The sequence below is a fragment of the Nicotiana sylvestris genome, chromosome 5 (genome assembly GCF_000393655.2).
Source record: "Nicotiana sylvestris chromosome 5, ASM39365v2, whole genome shotgun sequence".
NCBI lineage: Eukaryota > Viridiplantae > Streptophyta > Magnoliopsida > Solanales > Solanaceae > Nicotiana > Nicotiana sylvestris.
This window is the reverse complement of record NC_091061.1, coordinates 82,954,256-82,969,221: the sequence shown is the minus strand read 5'-3', so window position 1 is coordinate 82,969,221 and position 14,966 is coordinate 82,954,256. Positions and strand designations below refer to the sequence as shown.

General features: G+C 37.7%; 1 protein-coding gene and 1 non-coding gene across 2 annotated transcripts; one reads left to right on the top strand and one right to left on the bottom strand.

The window, feature by feature from the left end:
* Positions 1-612: 612 nt before the first annotated feature.
* On the bottom strand, positions 613-2,422 carry LOC138868898 (uncharacterized). The gene is made up of 3 exons (XM_070146475.1): positions 2,255-2,422; positions 1,821-2,053; positions 613-1,246 (listed from the first exon to the last, which is right to left on the bottom strand). Exons 1-3 carry the CDS (start codon positions 2,420-2,422, stop codon positions 613-615), a joined length of 1,035 nt encoding a protein of 344 aa, XP_070002576.1.
* Positions 2,423-5,388: 2,966 nt separating this feature from the next.
* On the top strand, positions 5,389-5,493 carry LOC138869811 (small nucleolar RNA R71). The gene has a single exon (XR_011400064.1). It is a non-coding gene; the product is annotated as a small nucleolar RNA R71 (small nucleolar RNA).
* Positions 5,494-14,966: the final 9,473 nt, after the last annotated feature.

The window sequence follows — 14,966 nt, the reverse complement described above, 5'->3', positions numbered from 1 at the left end:
CGCGGCACAAATAAAAACCAAGGGATACACTACCTACAAAGAAAATCTTTTTTTGTCCTTTTTCTTTAGACATAAATCGCTCAAGAAAACTGTTTAGGAGATCCATTGTCGGGAAGGGTCCAATTTTTCTATTTTTTTTTCGATTTGATTTTTGAGCTACTAAAATACTACACAATTACTACACAACTACGAAATCACAAATAAGAAGTTTACATTTTTTTCTACATCCTACTAATCATCTAGAGAATTCTCCCACCCCTTACTTAAAAGAGTGCAGTGTCCCCAACGCACAAATAAAGCAAAACAATAATAAGGGTGGACAAGAAACTCTTTGAAAGGCCAAAGGCCGAAGCAACAACGGCTCACGAGTACTCAGACTTCCCCTAGGCATAGTCCTTCGTGTGGGCACCCCACACTTAGTCCTAAACATCTAACTCGCTTTTGCACTCTTCCAATGAATTTTCCTCCTATGTTTATAATCTTACAAAATAAAAACAAATACTACAACAATAATTAGAAAAAAAATAAAATAAAAATAAAAGAAAACAGTAAAGGTGGCTTGCCTCCCAACAAGCGCCTGATTTAACGTCGCGGCACGACGCAGGGCCTCGCTTACTCATCAGTGAGTACAACTTGGGTCTTCTCACGATCAATTATTCCTCCCCAATAGTTCTTAACTCTATGTTCGTTCACCAAAAAATTTCTTTTACCATTTAAATATCGCAGCTCAATTGCTCCATAAGGAGTGACTCTCACTACCTCAAAAGGGCCTGACCACCTCGATTTTAACTTCCCAGGAAATAACTTTAGCCTAGAATTGAACAATAATGCATGTTGGCCTGGATCGAAGTGACGTGGCTTGATATGCTTGTCATGCCATCTTTTAGTCTTTTCTTTATATAGCTTAGCATTTTCGTAAGAGTGCAACCTGAACTCATCTAATTCATTCAACAGCAAGAGTCTTTTCTCACCTGCAACGTCAAGGTCCATGTTCAACTTCTTAATGGCCCAATACGCTTTGTGTTCAAGTTCGACAGACAAGTGACATGCCTTCCCATAAACAAGCTTATACGGCGATGCCCCAATTGGTGTTTTGTATGCTATTCTATATGCCCACAAGGCATCATCTAACTTCGTAGCCCAATCCTTTCTATTCACACTCACCATCTTTTCTAAGATTTGCTTTATTTCTTTGCTTGACACCTCAGCTTGCCCACTTGTTTGAGGATGATATGCTATAGCAACTCTATGGCAGACTCCATATTTAGCTAGAAGATATTCAACAACCGATTGCAGAAATGAGTCCCCTCATCACTAATTAAGGCACGTGGAGTCCCAAACCTCGAAATATGTTCTTTTTCAAAAACGCAGCTACCACCATGGAATCATTTGTTGGCAAGGCAATTGTCTCTACCCATTTTGACACGTAGTCAACTACTAGCAAAATGTATTTATTTCCTTTGGACAATGGGAATGGTCTCATAAAATCTATCCCTCACATATAAAAAATCTCAAACTCCAGGATATTATTCAATGGCATCTCATGCCTCCTTGTGACTGTTCCTGTTATCTGACATTGGTCAAACTTCTTAACAAATGCATGGGCATTCTTTAATAAAGTTGGCCAAAAGAGACCGGATTGTAGTACCTTTGCAGCTGTTCTATCTACTCCATGATGGCCCCTATAAGGTGAAGCGTGACAGTCCTGCAACACCAATTCCACCTCATTTTTTGGAATGCATCTCCTCTTCAAATGATCAACACATTGCTTGTACAAATATTGCTCATCCTAATAGTAGAAGTTCACATCATGTAGAAACCTCTTTGTAGCTTCAGATTCAATTTCAGCAGGAAGTACCCCACTCACTAGATAATTCACATAGTCTGCGTACCATGGGGGAGGGTTTTGGATTATAGCAAAAAGTTGCTCATCAGGAAATACTTCTTTAATTTGGCCACCCTCCTCCATGTGGTCATGATTTTCTAGCCTTGATAGATGATAAGATACTTGGTTCTCAGTGCCCTTTCGATCTCGTATTTCTGTGTCAATTTCCTGCAATAACAAAACCCAACGCATCAATCTAGACTTAGATTCTTTTTTTTGTAAATAGATACTTGATGGTTGCATGATCAGTATGCACTATGACTTTTGTTCCCACCAAGTATGCTCGAAATTTCTCAAAGGCCCACACAACAGCTAACAACTCCTTTTCAGTGGTGGTGTAATTCAGCTATGCATCATCCAGAGTCTTACTCGCATAGTAGATAGAATAAAACACCTTATCTTTTCTCTGTCCAGCACTGCCCCAATAGCATGGTCACTTGCATCACACATAAGTTCAAATGGTAATGACCAATCTGGTGCCACAATAATTGGAGCAGCTACCAACTTCCTTTTGAGTTCTTCAATGCCTTGAGGCATGCGTCATCAAAATTGAAAGTTACATCTTTTTCAAGAAACCTACACAAAGGAGTAGCAATTTAGAAAAATCTTTAAAAAAGCGCCGATAGAATCTCGCGTGTACAAAGAAACTCCGGACACCCTTCACAGAAATCGACATAGATAATTTTTCAACCTCCTCCACCTTCACCTTATCAACTATGCCGCTCCTAGATACTCCGTGACACAACACGATGCCTTCTTGTACCATAAAATGGCACTTTTCCCAATTCAATACCAGATTCGTTTCTTCACAACGGGCCAACACCTTGCTCAATTTCTTCAAACAATCATTATAAGAAGACCCAAAGACTAAAAAATCATCCATAAAAACTTCCACAAACTTTTCATCATATCGGTGAAAATAGCCATCATACATCTCTGGAAGTTTGCTGATGCATTACAAAGACCAAACGACATTCACTTGAAGGCGAAAGTGCCATAAGGACAAGTAAAAGTGGTCTTCTCCTTGTCATATGGGCATATGACAATCTGGTTGTATCCGGAATAACTATCAAGGAAGCAATAATATTCATGCCCAGCTAATCTGTCCAATATTTGGTCAATGAATAGAAGTGGAAAGTGGTCCTTGCGGGTTGCTTTGTTGAGCTTTCTATAATCAATGTAGACTCTCCACTTTGTCATAGTGCGAGTAGGAATTAGCTTATTTTTCTCATTCTCAATCACAGTCATTCCCCCCTTTTTGGGCACATATTGAATTGGGCTTACCCAGTTACTATCAGAAATAAGAAAGATGATACCTGCATCGAGCAACTTAATAACTTCCTTCTTCATGACCTCTTTCATAATGGGATTTAACCTCCTTTGTTGCTGAACACTAGTGCGGTGTCCATCTTCCAAGAAAATTTTATGCATGCAAAATGATGGACTAATTCCCTTGATGTCGGCAATAGTCCACCCAATGGCCTTTCTATGCTCGTGGAGTACTCTGAGCAATTTTTCTTCTTGAGTGTTCGTCAAGTTGGATGAGATAATCACAGGAAATGTCTCAGAGTTCCCTAAATAAGCATAGCGCAAATGCGCCGGGAGGGGTTTAAGTTCTAGCTTTGGAGCTTGTTCAATTGATGGCTTATGAGGGGTTAGAGTAACAGGCCTGTCCAGCTCCTCAAATTTTCCAAACCCATGGACATAACTGCAAGATATATCAAGTATTTGCTCAATTTATCTCATAATTTCATCTTCACTATCTTCTTCATCCCCAATCAAAGCTCATTCAAGAGGATCTATAGGGCTCATATAAGGCACTAATGATGTAGCACCGCTTTCCACCACAAAAATCATGGATAGCTCTTCATAGTGGGCTGGCAACCTGAGTGCTTTATAAACATTGAATATCTCCACTCTATCACCTACTCTCATCGTCATCTTTCCTTCACAAACATCAATCATAGCTCGGCCCGTGGCTAATAATGGACGCCACAAAATAAATGGGACTTCTTGATCAGGCTCGTAGTCCAAGATAATGAAATCAGTAGGGAATATGAAAGAACCCATTTGAGCTAAAACATCTTCAATCACTCCTTCAGGATGAGCAAGGAAGAGATTAGCCAACTGTAAGATTACAATTCTTGGGCGTGGCTGACCCAACCCCAACTGTCTGAACACAGATAGCAGCATCAAATTGATGCTTGCTCCAAGATCACATAAAGCTCGCCCAACTGCATGTATACCAATCGAGATTTGGATAGTGAAACTACCTGGATCCTTCAACTTTTGGGGTAACTTGCTTTGAATTCTTGAGCTACATTCCTCAGCGAGTGCCACAGTTTTAAACTCGGTCAGCCTCCTTTTATTTGTCACTACGTCCTTGATGTACTTTGCATATTTGGGCACTTCTTGTAAGATGTCTACCAATGGAATATTAATTTGCACCTGCTTCAAAATATCAAGAAACTTTTTATATGCGGCGTTATCCTTCACTTTATGCAATCTTTGAGGGAACGGAGGTGGTGGCCTTGCAACCAATGATGGGGGTTGCTCAACCACTGCCTCTTCAGCTGGCTTGTCTGACTTCTTTGATTTTTTTGATGTTGATTCTATAGTGGCTGGCCTCTCATTAAAAGTCACTTATTTTCTCTTTTTCTACAGGACTTCCTCTAATTGTTTCCTATTTCTCAATGATACGACATTAAGGTATGCCTTAGGATTAGCTTCAGTGTCACTTGGAAAAGCTCCAATCGGTCTAGTGTTTTGAGCACTGGCACAATGTCCCACTTGGCGCTTCAAATTTCTCATTGCTATGGCTTGGGCTTGCTGATTAACCATTAATTTCTGAGTGAGGGCTTGTTGTTCAGCCATCAATTTCTGAGTGAGGGCTTGTTTTTCAGCCATCAATTTTTTCATCATTTCCTCAAGGTGACTTGTTAGACTCTCTTGTTGTTCAGCTTGCGATGGTCTATACTGTTGTTGAGGTGCTTGAGGCCGGTATTGATTCTGGGTACCTTGGTTTCCACCCCAAGAGAAGTTTTGGTGGTTCCTCCAGTTGGGATTGTAAGTGTTCCCATATTGGTTTGTTTGGCCCTTACTTATATTACCCAAAAAGTGGATATACTCTGGATTAACTGGACATAAGTCGCTTGTGAGACCCTCTCCATATACTTCGTAAAACACCTGAACCCGTTGCACTGGTTGAGCTTGTTTTTTGTTAATAACTATGCTCATCTGACTGACTTGGTTGGTCAGTGTAGAAATCTACACTGATAATGCTGAGACAACATCTAACTCGAGAACCCCTGCAGATTTTTGTACCGTGTGTCTGCCTATTTCTCCTTGCCAATCCGGATTGCTTTTGGAGAATTTGTTCAATATGCATAAATATCATCAAAGCTTTTCTCCAACACTTGACCTCCAGCTGTAGCATCTACCACAATCTTTGTTTCAGGATGTAGACCTTCTATGAAAGTGTTAGCTAATACTTCTCTTGTCTGATTGTGATGAGGACAGTATCTGATTAGCCCCTTGATCCTCTCCCAAGCTGAGTATAAAGACTCTCCCGCTTTTTGTTTGAAGGCAACTATCTCACTTCTGATCTTTACACTTTTGCCTGAAGGGAAGAACCTTGCTTGAAATTTCCTTGCCAAATCATTCCCTGACGTAGTAGAATTAGCTGGTTCTGCCTTCAGCCATAGCTTTGCTTCACTCAACAGTGAGACTGGAAAAGGTGTAAGTCGCACATAGTCTGGAGTAACTCCGTTAGTGATATAATGTCACTAATCTCCAAGAAGTTCAGTATATGCTGTTGTAGATCCTCGTGTGGAAGACCCATAAACTGCCCGTTTGCATGAAGTAGCTGGATCATGCTCTATTTCAGCTCAAAGTGCCCAGTGATCCTAGGCTACACAATACTGGAGGTGACATTAGCAATGCTGGGCATAGCCACCTCCTGAACAGCCATATGTTCCTCCTCTGCCATGTTCACAGGAAATTGAACAAGTGCCTGGAGATTATTAGTATCCTTGGCTTCCCTCAACCTCCTATGAAATGTCCTCTCAGGGTTCGGGATCAAAGCCTTGAAGTCTGTCTTGGCTTCTGACCCTGCGCATTCAATCAACGTTTCTAAGATCAGAGAAACAATCAAGTAACATTAGACTTGACGAAATAAACAAAATAAGTAAAAACTAGAAAGTAGTTAATATTCAAGTCCCCGGCAACGATGCCAAAAGCTTGTTGTTCCCAAACGCACGCGCAAGTATACTTGGTCATACAAGTAATAAAATGATAAGTCAAGTGTCGAACCCACAAAGACTTGTATCAACTACCCACTAAAATCACCAAGATTGTTATTAAGTCAAGACAAAATCAAGTTCAAGAATGTGATTATACTAAATTATAATTCTATGTAATGACTAAATTCACAAGCAGTAGAATGATTGTTATGTATTCAATGGACAAAAAAATTCTAGGGCTGTGATCTATTCGCCAATCCTATTATATTCTCTTTAACTCTCCCTCTTATAAAATTCACTCATGATTGCTAATTAATCGAAAATTGCTCTCATAGCCTTCTCCCGAAGTACTACTCGCCTATTCAAAATAGATTAATGCCTATATTCCTATGAAATCAATATATCAAGAACGCATTAAGACTATGATATTTAATTAAGTACGACGACTAGGTATATTCCTATCCTAACAACAAATTCGCCCCCCTAAGAGTTAAGATCGTGCTTTCTTCAATTCTTCTGTAATCTAAACATGGCTTTCCCAAGCATAGCATGGATAGTAAATAGAACCTAACTGCTGGCCAGATAATTAAGCAATTAGTCACAGAATTGAAGAAACAACCATATATTAGTGAATTATAATCAAGTTTAAGTTAATGTTAAACAACAATATTCATGTCTCAATCACAACCCCAGAACAATGGATTTTTTAGCCACTCATGATATTAGCAAATAATTTCATAAGTTTGGATAATTGAAAATACTAAGTGAAGATGAAGAAATCTGAGATATTCTTGCTCCCCGATGGTTCTTCTGTGTATCCTCTCTTAAAAGTGGCGTCCCTAGGTCTAAACTCCGTCCCAAGTCCTCAAAATAGCGTTTTTATATGCATTTATACCAAGTAGGGTCGGGCCCAGATGAAACACCCTTTCATGCGCTAAATAGGACTCCGGCTCTGTAAAATTTGCACAGGCGCGCCGCACCCTGCGCCGCACTAGTGGAGATTATCAGCAGCCTTGCATTTTTCTTGTCAGGCCAGTTTTTACACCACTGTGCCGCACCTTGCGGCGTCTTATGCGGCACAGTAGTGAGAATTTGCAAAAATGCAAAACATGAAAATTGTATCCCTTTCAAATATTTTCCCAACGATATATTGTGGAGCCCAAACGGAGTTCTGAGCGAAACGTTATGTGCATTTTACTAGACAATGTGTCGTATGCCCGTTCGATTCTTCGTTTCGTTCTTAACTAACATCCGTTGATCCCCGAACACGATCTCGGCTTAATTCCTTAGGCTTTTACTCAGACTTCAAAGATCCAAATCACTTGAGTTTATTCCATAACGCCTACATAGATCGAAATCAGTCCTACGCATAAAACACATATTTAATGCAAAACACTAGCAATTAAAGTTCAAACTCAATTAAAGTGCAGTAAATTAGAGTGTAATAAGCGACTAAAATACACAATTATAGCCTATCATCAGTGACCATCTCCTCCACACTTGTGGACTCGCAGATGCAGATACCACCTCGTATCTACGACCCTAGGTCCACAATCCTTTTCACTTCTGCGCTCCATCAGTCGCATTTGCGAGTCCACACATGCGGTCAATCCCTCCATAGGTGCGATAACACCAGAAGGCTGGAACATCAGCAACATGATCAAGCCAAAATTTATTCCGAATTCTATCCGAATCACAACTGGGGCCCACAGGACCCCGTCCGAACATACCAACAAGTTCCAAAATACCTAATAGACCTACTCGAGGCCAAAATTTACATCAAACAACATCGATTATATGAATCGCAATCAAAGTCAAGCCTATGAAAGTATGAACTTCCGAATTCTAAAAAATAATGTCGATTCATACCAAAACAAGTCCGATTGACTTCAAACTTTGCATACAAGTGTTAAATGATATGACAGACCTATTTTAACTTCCGAAATTGGGATCCGACCCCGATATCAATAAAGTCAACTCCCGGTCAAACCTTCCAATCTTCCAAACCTTAGATTTTCTAACTTTCGCCAATTCACGCTAAAATGACCTACGAACCTCCAAATTGACATCCGAACACGCTCCTAAATCCAAAATCACCATACAGATTTATTGGAACCATCAAAACTCTATTCTGGAGTCGTACACACAAAAGTCAAACTACGGTCAACCCTTTCAACTTAAAGCATCGACTTAGGGACTTCATGTCCCATTTTACTCCCTAACTCCACCGAAACCAAACCCAAACACCTTAGCAAGTCCCGCAACCACGATATAACATAGAAGAGGCAATAAATAGGAGATCAGGGCTAAAATACTCAAAATGACCAGCCGGATCATTACACTCTGATCCCAAAACACTTGTAAAAAGTAACATGAAATAAAAAAATGCACCTTATATGACATTTCGTAGATGAGTTATGTATGCCGGAGATGGTGATCACTGACTAGTGAAGAGAGAAGATGAAGTAATTCTAATTAGGAATTAAAAGGCTGCAGGGTAATATAATTTTACCTAGGAGTTGAAAGGGTGCAACGTACACATTTATCATTTACTATAGCTATGTTTCACACTACTGCTTCTCAATTATCTGATTTAATGTAGATTATAGTACACATTGTTATTTATTGAAGCTAAAATTACTTTTCAGTACAAAAATAATATATAAAAATAGCATTCAAAGAAAAGATAAAATGGTCTTTCAGTTTTATGGGATATTTTAGTAATTCACTTTTAATTTTGGGGTTTCACACGTATCATATAGTACGATATGATGTTATATTAGAAAGCTGCAACTACTTGTAGATTAATGATGTACTAAAAAAAATCTTAATACTAATGTTGCTACCACTTGTGTAGACTTTCAGACCGGAAGCATCCATTCATAAATTGTCCAAGACAGTTTTCGGTAGAGGTTCCTGCAACCTTGCTTTCGCTCAAATTGTCCATTTTTGGGATAAGACCTGGCCCTGCAACTAAGTAATCCGAGGTAACATTTTTAATATGTTGATTATCTGGCTATCTTTTTTCTTTTTTTCTTTTTTTTGGCCATATCTTAGACTTCCTTTCTTTTTTTTTCTTTTTGGGTACCTTTTATATATATATATATATATATATATATATATATATATATATATATATATATATATATTGTAGGCAAAATATCAAGAAGTCCATCTGCCAAGAAAGGTAGTAAATGATTGTATGGGTAAGGATTAGATCATAGAAATTCGGCACGTGGAGACATAAGGTCGTGATCGGACAGGCCGATGACGGACATCCATCAATAGCCGAGGTTGGACAGTCATGAAACAACTAGTTTACTTTGGAATACTCAAAAGGAATATTCTACCGAATATTCCCTCTAAATTGTACCTTTCTTTAGGAATTTTCTATGGATATCCCCCCCTATAAATAGGAGGGGAGGACTTCCCAAAAGGGGGGTTCGGGCTCTCTCACTCTTTCTAGAAAATATGTAAACACACCTCTCCAAAGAAATGAGAGGATCTGTGATCCCATATCTTCATCAGATCCAAAAGGTCCTAAGGTTCTTGTATTTGCCTATCATTCATCTTTATTAAATGAAAGAAGTCCGGTCTCACTGAAGATCGGGTGAATCTTTTCCTTTATTCACATTTTTGTTACTTATCGTATCTTTCTTTATGCTATTAAATCTGGCCATAATCGCCGTCAACATTTATATTCGGCTATATTTTTTAATTCGTATTATTCATCTCAGATCTGGAGTAATTATCCTTAACTAGGATTAACCTCTTCATCTTCTTTGATTGATTTGTTCAAAAAGAGTTTAAAATCTTTTGAGTCAAATAATTTGGCGCCATCTGTGAGGATTTTCTAGTTAAAATTTTATTTTTCTCTAGATCTGGAATTCAATTCCAGTTCCACGTTCTACTCATGGTAGATATTTCCTAGTACGGCTGTCTACCATAACATGGAAAGACGAGATAGCTTTCTTAAACTGTCTTTCGCTTCTGCAACTTCAAATTTTTAATATATTATCCGTATAAGAGAATATTCGCACAACTTCCGCGTTCTTTAAAGGCCAAATCAAAGGCGTTTCTTATCATTGAATAAATTTGATTATACATTTGAACTGTAGAAAACAGATAAGTGACTTCAAGGACTTATGAGTTCAGATGTCTTAAATGAAAAGAGCTTGGACATAGAAGTTAAAAACGTCCAAGTTACAAAGATGGAAGGGCTACAATTGCACAAAACAAACTCAAGAAAATGACAGCCCATAAAATGTCGAAGTGGAAAAAGAGGGCAGATGGAACAATCTTAACTTTACGTTTGAAATATCATAATATGCTATCTGTACAACAAAGAAAACTTTACTAAAGCGGGCAACCACACAAAAATTGGTAGCGGCCACTGAAAGCATAACCGGAGAAGGTAATATGGTCACTCCTCTCCACTCGTCGACCGATCAAATCGAGGTAACAAACGCTTTTATTTTGTTTTAACTGACTATTTCTCTAAGTGGAATAGAAACAGAAGCAAACTGGGACTCCCCAAGGAAATACATCATATTCTCCAATGCAAGTAAAATTAAGCAAACTAGGACTCCCCCAGGAAATACGTCATATTTTTCAATGCCAGCAATATTAAGCAAATTGGGACACCCCATGAGAACACCCCTTATGGCTAAGGGCCCTCGCCATCAAAATAAAAGCAGGATTTGACCTCGTTCGAATCACGACGGGTTGTTATTTCGATAAGTTCGAAATAACACCTTTAAGGCTAAGGGACATCGCCATCAGAGTAAAAGCAGGAATTGACCTCGTTCGAATCATGACGGGATTTTATTTCGATAAGTTCGAAATAACACCCTTAAGACTAAGGGCTTTCTCCATCAGAGTAAAAGTAGGATTCGACCTCGTTCGAATCACGATGGGTTGTTATTTCGATAAGTTCGAAATAACAATCTTAAGGCTGACGGCCTTCGCCATCAAAATAAAAGCACGATTCGGCCTCGTTCGAATTACGACGGGTTGTTATTTCGATAACTTTGAAATAACACCCTTAAGGCTAAGAGCCTTTGCCATTGTCGCACCTCCTTTTTACCGCGCCCGCGGGGCGCGTGGGGAGTGTTCTCCAATTAAAGGACAGTCGAAACGGGATTTATTTAATTATTTCAGAGTCGCCACCTGGGAATTTTAAGGCGTCCCAAGTCACCAATTTTTAATCCCTGAATCGAGGAGAATATGACTCTGTTTATTATTCTGCGAACCAGAAATCCTGAGTAAGGAATTCTGTTAATCCGGAAGAAGGTGTTAGGCATTTCCGAATTCCGTGGTTCTAGCACGGTCGCTCAACTGTTTTTACTATTGGCTTAATTATCTTGACTTTTACTAAATGCGTCCTTATTGCATGATTTTTACTACCGCTTTTATTTATACTGCTTGTGATTAAGGGCCCTTCTTTGAATCGAATAACGCGTACGTATATTCGTGCTATAAATAAAAAAAATGCGGAATTGTGTCACGCGCACGTGTACACGATAATCTTGATAATATATTTATTAAAAAACAATGAATTTTCGAAATTGTGTCGAATCAAGAATATTCGTCTTTCTTAAATAGTGAACCGCACATCTCGGGTTTTATGAAATAAATTTAATATTTTCCAAAGAAATTCGTTTTTTTTATTAAATATTCGCTCGAAATTGCTCGTACGCATAATCCGAATTTTTGCTTTTAAGAATATAATCAGGGTGCGCGAACGCATCCCTGATTGCGCAAAATCTTTGTTAATAATATTATGGACTTTCCCCAAATTGTTTATTATATCATGAGAAATATCCATTTAAGATACCCTTGAACTCTTGAAAAGAATTCACAATTTATTAAATGTTGCCCGTCGATTATAATTCCCGCGTATAAATTATATTTATCCAGACTATTCAAATTCAAAGAAAAGAATAAAAATATGATTAACACTATTTTCGGCAAATACAACATTATATATCTACCAAAGAATGAATTGCATATGAAACTAAAAAAATGATTCATAAAGGGAAGAAATATTTTCCAAGAATTTTCATTATTTTTATTTAGTGCAAATTCTATTTTTTACTTACCATTGATTTAAAGTGTTGCAATCTGTGCATGTACATCTCAACTTATTCTCATATACTCGTTTTTAATCTAATAGGCGAAATTATTTTAATTAATTATGCTTATGATTAAATGTAAGATATATATATAATCAAACCGATTGGATTCTCAATTTATGTGAACCCTTGTTACTAACTTTCACATTATAACATTCCTAGGCCATTTGTTATTTTAAGAAAGAGAACAAATCTACCTAATTGACTTAATAAAGTGATATTGCATCCAACATTATTCGCCCTATTTTTGACGTTTGCAAACATAACGGAGGATACTAATGCAACTTCCGACTATTGATGTTAACCATAATCATTATTACGCCCTATATGAATAAAATGCAACCAATCATCATCTAGCCTTAATCCACAACCAAACAATCGAAATACACTAACCACGCATTTTCTTGATATTCCCAGAATACTTTATACCTGTCTAACAATGTCGTAAGACTTAATTAATAGCCAACTTCATGCCATATTCCCTATCTTAACAATTCAACCATAACTATGCTTTAGTGAAATTCTGGAATAGGTAATATTATTACAACACTTAAATGAATTTCAAAAGAGAATGATCAATTGATAATTAACATGTCAAGCATACTTCTATATGAAACAACATGAAACAAAAACTGAAATTTATAATAACAAACTTAGATAAATGGAAAAATAAAACTGCAAATCAAGCTTCATTGATTTGTCATGCTGAATCTCTTTCCAACATAGAATTTAGAAGATAAGTACCTGGAAATGAAGGTAGAAGAAGTAAGTTTTCAGCAGTTGCAGCAGTAACAAAATACTGGCAGAATATCAGTATTTCCACAGATTTGAGCAATAATAAGACCCGAGAAACCCAGATTCATAAGAGCAAAGCTTCTTAAAGAATTTCAGATTTTAAAACCAAATAGTATCAATACACAGACCCGGACAGATTCCAAAAGAACAACAAGGTTTCGGATTTTTCTTTTCTTTTCTATTTTTCTGTTTCAGCTTCACTGTGTGTGTGTGTGTGTGTGCGAATACTCTCTTTTGGTTTCTTTTCTGTTTCTTCTTCCTCTTCAGATTCCAAGAGGAATCTGATTTTTCTGCTTGATTTTTTCTTTTATCTCACTCTAGGTGTATTTTTCTTAAATTCTCTCTTAAAATCTGCTTTAAAATCTGATCCTCAAATCTCTCAATCTCTTCCTATTTTTTCTTCTGAACTCTCCTCTTAAAATCTGATTTTTTCTTCTCCTTTAATCCCTGTCCAGCTCCCTCTATTTATACAGGGCTGTCCTATACCCTTCTAGTGCTTCTTGGACCCCTTTCTTCTTTTAAAATCAGAAAGTTCCATTACAAACTACTTTTTAATACTTTAAATGATCCTATCCTGATTTTAAGCAGCCCCATTACCCTTTGTTTCCCATTATCACTTTAAATAATAGCCACTAACTTTCTACTTTCAGCTCATTATGCTATCATATTACCCTTACTGTTCTGTCCCAAAAATGTCCTAGATTTACTGTTTTCTACTGGTATTACTGTCTCAAATTTTAACAAGTTATCTGAATCTAAACTTGTCTAGCAGCTACAACCAATTCCTAATGATTAACCTCCTAATACAATTGTATTTACCCAACCTTTGTAAACTTGAATTCAGAACTAACATCATAACAACATACCACTGAAATTATTATAACAATTCAGACTGGACTTCAACATTGAACCAAGATCAAACACACACAGGAGCATTGTCAATATACTGACAATGCCCTGTTCAGAAAATAATATATACACAACATTCATTTGAATTTAATGATTTGCAAACAAACGTGATTTAATTGACGAGTATTAATCAGTTGACTATTTACAACATTTGTCCATAATCAGTCTAAAACAAAAGAAACAGACTGTTTCAATCAACATTTTCAGAAACAAGATTTATAACACAACTGATCGACGAACTTAATCGAGTCGATCACACACATTGTAAATAATCACAACCAACAGAAATAGTTTCATATTTGATCATATAGACGGGCATGAGACAAAGATGACAGAATTAATCAAATAAAATCATGAAAAATTAACAGGCTATTAAGACAAACAACAATACACGTAGAATACACAAAAGAAATAGAAAAATACCTCTGAATCTTCAAACTTCATACGGACTCGAACTCAACTTGGATTCGGACTTTGTTTGAAATCAAACAGACCTTAGTCGAAGTATTTTCCACTGAAAATACTTCGACTAAGGTCGATTAAACCTCAATCTTTATTTAATTTGGGCAGAATCCAAAAGTCTGGTATTTCTAGGGTTCCTGAAGGTTCGATTTGGGACTTAACCATTTCTGGTAAGATTCGAGGGGGACCAAATACGACACACGGGTGAGGGTAGCCTAGGGGTCATTTGGTGTCAGTTTAGAACAGATCTGAGTTTGTTCTTGTTTGGTCCGAACCTTCAAAAGAAGATTCGAAGAGTTCTGAGGGGATTCGAACCAAACCAACACCAGATCCATAATGAGGCATGTTAGGGGGTGCTATGGTGTTAACTAGGGATTGTTTGGTTTAGATCTGAGCTTGGCTCGAATCTTCAAATGAAGATTCGAGAACCTTCAGGAAGATTCGAGCCAAGTGGCTAGCATATCTGGATAGAGGATGTTCAGGGGGTTCTGGGGTGTTATTTTGGTGACCGGCGGCGTTGTTGCCGCCGGGTTTCAGGCG

Coding starts and splice junctions, on each gene's coding strand:
- LOC138868898 (XM_070146475.1), bottom strand. CDS start 2,422: ATGCCTCAAGGCATTGAAGAACTCAAAAGGAAGTTGGTAGCTGCTCCA. Junction 2,054..2,254: donor TTATTCTATCTACTATGCGA/GTAAGACTCTGG, acceptor TTGTTATTGCAG/GAAATTGACACAGAAATACG. Junction 1,247..1,820: donor GAATCTGAAGCTACAAAGAG/GTTTCTACATGA, acceptor AGTCTGCCATAG/AGTTGCTATAGCATATCATC.